General features: G+C 39.1%; 1 protein-coding gene across 1 annotated transcript in view; it reads left to right on the top strand.

The window, feature by feature from the left end:
• The first annotated feature begins 5,645 nt into the window (after positions 1 to 5,645).
• efnb2a (ephrin-B2a) overlaps positions 5,646 to 7,875 on the top strand; it is a 13,727-nt gene continuing 11,497 nt past the window's right edge. Inside the window, exon 1 of the mRNA XM_053329098.1 lies at positions 5,646 to 6,045. Within this exon, the coding sequence (XP_053185073.1) occupies positions 5,933 to 6,045 (113 nt within the window). The 5' untranslated portion in view covers positions 5,646 to 5,932. The remainder of the gene's footprint in view (positions 6,046 to 7,875) is intronic.

The raw sequence follows: 7,875 nt of genomic DNA, 5'->3' as shown, positions 1-7,875 counted from the left end.
GGCGGCTCGTGGTTTTCCTGTTTTTCGCTCGGTTGGGTTTTTCAAAATAAGATTGCAGCGGTGACGTATCATCAAAAAAAAAAAAAATCCTCTTTTTTTTTTCCTTTCTTCTCTTCTTCTTCTTCTTCTTCTTCTTCTTCTTTTTTTTTAATATAAATAAAATAAAAGCACAGTTTAAATTCCCGTCCAGTTTTTTGTGACAGGTTTGTGTCTTCCACTTCTACTTTTCCTCTCCTCCTTTCTTTCTTCCTTTTCTTTCTTTCTTTTTCTTTCCTTTCTTTTCTTTAACAGGAAATATTTTAAAAGTTAAGATTTGGAAGTTTTTTTTTTAGCAGGTACTAAAAACACTCGAGCTCCGACTCCCAAAACGCGTCACATGACTGAAAACAGGAAACAGGAAACAGGAAGTGTCTCATTATTATAATTATTATCATCAGCTGATAAAAAGCGAGGGGGTTTAAATGGAGGAGAGAAATAAAAAAGAGAGAGAGAGAGAGAGGAGGGGGCATTTCCTGTATGATGTAATGTTATTAGCCTTGCTGTGATGTGCTGACTCCCTCCTCTTCCTCTTCCTCCTCCTCCTCCTCCTCCTCTTCCTCTCTTTAAGATTTAAAAAAAAAATGTGTTTTTCAAAAATCCACGCTTTCAAACAAAAAGTCACAGTGATGGTAAAATACTTGAGCTTTTATTTTATTTTATTTTATTTTTTGGTTGTTTGTATGTGTTTTTGGGGGAGAAGAGGAAAAGAGGAGGAGGAGGAAGAGAGGAGGAGGAGAGGAGAGAGGAGGAGAAAATGAAAAAAACAGTGAAATTGTACAAAAACCCCGACGACACACACACAGTCCATGTTATATGTCCCCTGAGTGTTTCTATTTTATTTTTTTTGTAAGATGTTAAATTAATTGATTAATGAATTAATTTGGCAAGCCGCCTCACTTTTGGTAAGTCTTGATTCGTTGTTCTTTTATTTTATTTTATTTTATTTTTTTAGAGGATGGACAAGTTCAGGTAAGATAAGGTTTGAGGTCAGAGTGTGTGTGTATGAATGGGAGTGTGTGTGTGTGTGTGTGTGTGTGTGTGTGTGTGTGTGAGAGACAGGCTGGCTGACCTCAGGTGGGTATACTGACTTATTTTTTTGTCATATTGTTGGATTTTTATTTTTTTGTTTTATGGAAATTGTGTGTAAACCCCCCCCCCCCCCCCCCTTCCTCTCTAATTGTCTCAAGGGACTTTGAACAGTTCAATAAATGCATCGAATGCCTCCACTGATCTGTGTGTGTAGGTGTGTGTGTGTGTGTGTGTGTGCTTTATGATCCATTACATCATTACACACACACTAAATAATAAAAGAAAAACTCTGGAAGAAGAAATTTGGCTTCAGTTTTCAGTATTTGTGGCTTTTTTCTTTTTCCAAATTTCAAATTAAAAGTCGCTTCGCACAGTCATTTTAAATTAATAGTCATTAGTAGGTGTGTGTAAGTGTAAGTGTGTGTGTGTGTAAGCTTCATGATCCATTACATCATTACACACACACTAAATAATAAAAGAAGCAAAAAAGAAAAACTCTGGAAGAAGAAATTTGGCTTCAGTTTTCAGTATTTGTGGCTTTTTCTTTTTTTCGAAATTTCAAATTAAAAGTCGCTTCGTATAGTCATTTTAAATTAGTAGTAATTTAACCTGGTCAGTGACGAATTTCAATGGCATTATACTGGCGCAGTTTTTAGGGGGTTTTATATATATGTGTGTGTGTGTGTGTGTGTGTGTGTGTGAGATCCATTTTCTGCCCCTCAAGAGTCGAGCAGGAGTAATACATCACTGTCAACTTAACGGAATCCCTGTAATAACAACCAGCGACTAATGAGCTGCAAGACTTTCTTTTTTTTCTCTCTCTCTCTTTTTTTTTTAAACTACATGTTTTCCAGTAAGTTTGAACTCATCATGTGACTGAGAGAAATAAAAATAAAACAAGTGAGATCATTGCAAACCGACCGTGAGCAGCAGCACCTCGCCTTCTCTCTCTTTTATTGTGAAAAATGAAAAATAAAAAACAAGTGATGACAGATGAGTACAGATGTTTGTTTCATTATTATTATTATTCATATTTAACAGGTTTAAACATGCACGTGACTCCCAGCTGACAGTTGCATGCAGTGATGGATGAAGATGTTAATGTCTGATTGGAGAATGATGAATTATTAAAAAAAACACGCACCGATGAGTCTCGCGCCACGCTGATAATTATCTTTTTAACACATGTATGACCCCTCCACCCCCACACCCCCCCTCCTCCCCCTCTTTCCTTGTCAAACTAGTCTATACATATATATATATGGAGGATTAAAGTCGGAGGTAAAATAATAACTCTAAGTAATTAAAGGAGTTTGAGGGGGTTAGTCCATGTTGCGGCTCTGTGTGTGTGTGTGTGTGTGTGTGTGTGTGTGTGTGTGTTATCCCGCAGTTTGCAGCCCCACACAGCCCCGCACAGCTCTGCAGAGTCCGCTCCTTTAAAACACGCAGGGACCAGAAACAGAAAGAAGAAGGAAGAAAGAAGGTAAAACATAAAAAGCTGCACTTCTCTTCCTCCTTTTTTTACATATAAACTACATTTTAAAGCATAAAATAAAGTTAAGAAATCAGTTTTTTTTAATTAAATCATATTAAAGAATTCTTGCTGCAAAGTTTAAGCAATTAATATTAATATGATTCTCATTATAAAGCTTAAAAGAAATATATTTATTATATATATAATGGGGCTTTTATTTAAACTTTAAATAAAGTGACATAGTCAGAGGTTGACTTTGTGTTTCTAACAGTGTTGGTCTTGTCTAAAGTCCTTCCTGTTTGCGACTGTTAAGCTCAAATATTCACAGTTAAGTGTGCGCGCGCGTGTGTCTGTGTGTGTCTGTGTGTGTGTGCGCGTGCGTGTGTATGTATGTGTTTCTCATTTCTTTTGTCAGCCGGACTGATCTTCAGTAAAAACAAAAAAGTTGCTCCTCAGCAGTTATCACCCCGACGGACTCCAGCAGCAGCTAACTTTAACTTTAACTGTGTTTCCCTTTAAAACTATAATTTAAAGACACTCTATAAATACATTACATTCATATTAAATTATAATATAACCTTATAGTGACGCTGAGTTTATAGTTTTAATCACTTACTGCCAACAAAAGAAGAAAACGACTTTATTAAAGGAACATTTTAAAACATAATTATATTTAAAAAAGCAGATTTGACTCCACTGATGAACATAAAGTTAACTTATAAACCTTTAAATATGACTTAAAACACTATTACACCATGTCAGCAAACTTATTAAACACATTTAATAAGAATATTTGCATTTTTTTTTCTCCTTCACGTGGAGCCAGAAGTATAATTTAAATATTTGGAGAAGCTTCCTCGCGCGCGGCCGTACGTAGCCTACGCATCCACGTGCACGTCAGCCTGGTTAATCTAATACATTCCACCTTAAAAGACTCTAATGAATGTAAAGTGTCCACGCATGCTGCTGCAATAAACATCCAAGTCTATGTTCTCTACCTCCACGTGTTTATTCCACATCAGGAGGAGAGAGGAGAAGAAGAGAGGAGAGGAAAGTGGGATCCGGGGCTGTTTCATGATGTGTGTGTCCCGCATGTTGTCCCGCAGTGTCCCGCAGTGTTCGAGGCTATCAGCGTGATGATCAGCTTCTTGAATCCACAGCGGCTAAACGAGGCTGATTGAATTAAGTCGTTTTAAAAAAAAGTGTCAAAACTTCACACTTTACATCCTCAGAGCTGTAATCTAACAGAGGTGTGTGTGTCCTCGTGTGTGTGTGTGTGAGTGTGTGTATTCGTGTGTGTGTGCTCGTTAAATTAGAGGCTATTCACTAAAAAAACCAGTGTTTGAACAAAGTGTGAGTGTTTGCCATTTCAATTAGGCTTTGAAGGCACTTTTATTATAATGTTAAAAAATAATGTTTAAACACGTGATCATAAAACACAAAGAAAGCAGCAGCTGTAATAATATATAAATATAAGAACATTAAATTAAAATATAATTAAAACATGTAAAAGTCTGTTTTTTAACTATAAGTACAAAGTTTAATAAAACATGTGAATTCCACCGTTCGAACTGCGCATGCGCACCAAAACAACCTATAATATAAATCCTATAATGTTTTAATTTATTTCTATTAAAGTATTTATGTTTTTTTTTTAACTTTTATTAACATTTAAAATGAAACATAACTCATTTGTGTCTCACTCTCTGTGTTTTTTATATCTCGGCTGGGTTTATTTCCGCTAGTGGGCGCTCGTGCACTTCGGAAAAACTCGAGTTGCCTCTAAAAGCTGCTGAATGGAGACATGCATTGAATCCTATGTGTGTGTATGTGAGTGTGTGTACATGTGTGTGTGTGTGCATATGTGTGTGTGTGTGTGTGTGTGTGAGCTTATTATGGGATATCCATACAAAACTATACAGAAAAGACGTTTAAATGACATTTAATTGACATAAAGTCTCATTTTTGTCCTTTTTTTAATAATAAAAACCACTTATATATATATTATTTTTATTCTTATGCATTATTTAACTATAATCACAGTTGTATATTATAATTTTTCACGCTTTTATGACGTCATTAATGTTAAAAAGTGCTTATATTAATGCACCTGCTTGCTTTACCACTAGTCACCGTTGCTGAACCAGTTGCCCCGCTTTGATTGACAGCAGAGCTCCTGTTGACTTCTCCACCAGGGGGGGGGAGGAGGAGGGGGAGGAGGGGGAGGGTGGAGGGATGATAGGGGAGGGCTTGGAGGGGGTGAGGGAGGACCAATCAGCTGCTTCTATGGGTGGAGCCTCTGTAAAACCAGCTCCACCAAATATTCCCAGTCGCGCTCCTCTCGCAGTTACTTTCCATCCAGGTTTCGGAGCAGAGCTTGTGAGGCTTCATCCCTTCGCGTTTTGTCTGCGGGCGTTTTTTTTGGAGCAAACGGATCTGCCCGGATTCAGACGTGAAACACTTGTGGGGGTTTTTATTTTTTGTTGTTTTTTTTTTTTGTTATGTTGCGTGTATGGTTTTTTTTATTTTTTATAAATACCAAGGGTTGGATCTATATAGTATGAGAACTTCCATTCCAGCTCCTTTGATTTATTTCATTCTCATATTTGATCATTTTTTTCATTTTGACCATCCGACCTCATTGTTTCGCCCTTCTTCTTCTCATTGCGCTGCTGCTGCTGCTGTCACCACCTCCACCTCCACCACATCTACCACCACCACCACCAGCTGAAAAAAAAGAAGGGGGAAATATCTTCACCATTCCAGCACCAGCACCAGCACCAGCCATCTCTCTCTCTCTCTCTCCTTCTCTCCGCTGCTGCCGCCGCCGCCGCCGCCGCCGCTGCTGCTGTTGTGGATTTTGTGGCCGAGCACTGCTGGACTCTAACGCAGTGGGATTTCTATATTTGTGTGAAGGTATATATTGATTTCACAGTGTGGACAACACCGCTTCTTTTTTCTCTTTCTCTATGAGGGATGTAGTCTAATTCCAGCGGGGTTTGAAAAAGAAGAAGAAGAAGAAGAAGGAGAAGAAGAAGAAGGAGAAGTCTGCGCTGTGCTCTGAGAGAGAGAAAAAAAGGAGGAAAAAAAAAGAAAGAAAGAAAGGGGGAGAATACTAACGCACTGTCTGCTGAATGAACTGCTGCCGTGCGCCTTTTGGGTTTTTTGGAGCAGGTCTCTCTCATCTGGAGATGCTCTAGTAAACGTGTCGCGGGGTTTTTATGTGCCCATCGTTTCTGGATCGGGATATAAAGCTGAGAAAGAAAATTTGCGCGTGTGTGTGTCTCTGGAGCGTCTGATTTCTTATTTTTCTCATTTTTGGGGGACATATTTTGGTGGATTGTGCAAACCACAGGCTTAACAAAAAAACAAAAAAAACAGATTTAAACCATGGGGGACTCGATGTGGAGATATTATTTTGGAGTTTTGTTTATTGCCTTCAAAGTGGACTTGTGCCGGGCGCTCATCTTGGAGTCCATCTACTGGAACACAACAAACACCAAGTAAGTGGAGCACACACACACACACACACACACTAGCACACACGCCCGCGCGCACACACACACACATACACCGAGGCTGCCTGATTAGTGGCCCCCGTATAGAGCCGTACACACACACACAAGCACACACACACACACACACACTCTCTGCCGTGTGGAGACGGTTTCATACCAGACTCCGTTGAAAAATCGGGCGTTTAAAAAAAGAAAAAAAACCCTTAAACAGGCGCGAGACGTTAAAATTCATCTTTTTATTCACTTTAATGTCACTAATCATCTCATTTTGCACCTCAGTAAACATTTCCACGCATCATTTTTAAAATATTTTCTATGCATTTTGGATTTTTATGAGTTGTATCTGCACCAGGATACATTGCCCTCTATTCAGGTATAATTATATATCTATAGAAATATGTATGTATGAGCTCGTGCATGTTGAATGTTGAAGGTTTAAGGGTTAAAAATGTTGCTTTGCTCGCTCCGTGCTTCATATATGCGTAAAATAACACAGCTTTCCTCTCTCTCTCTCTCTCTCTCTGTCTCTTTCTCTCTTTCTCTCACATACACACATATATATACATGCACAACTCTTCAATCCAGCACACATTGCGTATAGAACAAAGAGCTCTCACACTAAGCTAATTTAAACATTTGAATATTATAACATTACGCTGATGTGATGTGTTGGATCAGGCGTCTGGAAAGTAGAGATTTTTTTTTTTTTTTAATGTGTAAAATAAATAAATAAGGCTACAGGGTTTGGGTTTGTCTTCTAAAATGCTTCGCAAATATCCCCAAATCATCCTCCAGCCCCGCTCTGCAGCTCTCACCAGCTCACTGTTCTGTTTCAACTCAGTTTGGCTTTTTTTTTTTTTTTTTTTAAATGCAGAATTACAGAGAAGTATCTACGAGGGTTCAACACACGGCATAAAAAAGACATTTCAATCATCCAAAAATATATCAAACACCTGTCAGAACCCGCATCAGAAGTGTATTCATCTCTTTATATCTCTCTTTGCTGTTACTGCTTCATACTGACACAAGTGCTGGTGGGGTTTAGTCTCCTTTTTGGGGGGTTTTTACGCGCAGTGGACGGACGGCGCATAGGGCCCCGGCCGGCCGTGCGTTATGGTGGCACTCAACAGCATAGCTACAAAAGACTGGAGAAGGGAGGAGGAGGAGGGGAGGGTGGGGAACAGGGGGGTAAAACAGTAAAACAGCTCCAGCTCAGTAGTTTAGTGTGATTAATGTATTATTTGTAGTTTGTGTGGATGAGTTGGCGCGTTTAATGACATGTTTGGCACGTTTTTGGCTGTTTTTTTGGAGGTGATTTTGCGCCTCGCTACGTCGGTCAGTACTAATAACTTCGGCTATAGGCGCGTTGTAATTCATATTTGACTGTAACAGGTTCGGTTCAATTACACAGAGCACACATTTGAAGCTGTGTTGAGCTCATTAGCAAAGGCAACACGTTTCCACCCTCGATGATGCATTTTTTTAAAATATATATTTTTACGCACAAGGGTTTTTACGCGATGTTATTTTTTGAATCCTGTGCTGATGAACATTGTGTTAGAGAGGAAGAGATATGCTGAAACATGACGAGGCAGAGCTGCTGGGACTCTCCGCCGGGCCTCTCCTGCTTCTTGCCTGCTGCTTCCAACACTTTTAACAAGAACAATTTAATCATGAAAAGACGGGATTATAATGGAAATGTTGCTTTTTTTACAGCCTTTTCTTACAGAAGCCTGAACGCCTCAGTTCTCAGTATATAGCAAGCCGGGTTGGATGGCTCATAGATAGAGAGGAGAAGGAGAAGGAGAGAAGGGG

The sequence above is a fragment of the Scomber japonicus genome, chromosome 11 (assembly GCF_027409825.1).
Source record: "Scomber japonicus isolate fScoJap1 chromosome 11, fScoJap1.pri, whole genome shotgun sequence".
NCBI classification, from domain to species: domain Eukaryota; kingdom Metazoa; phylum Chordata; class Actinopteri; order Scombriformes; family Scombridae; genus Scomber; species Scomber japonicus.
This window is presented reverse-complemented; position numbering and strand designations above follow the sequence as displayed.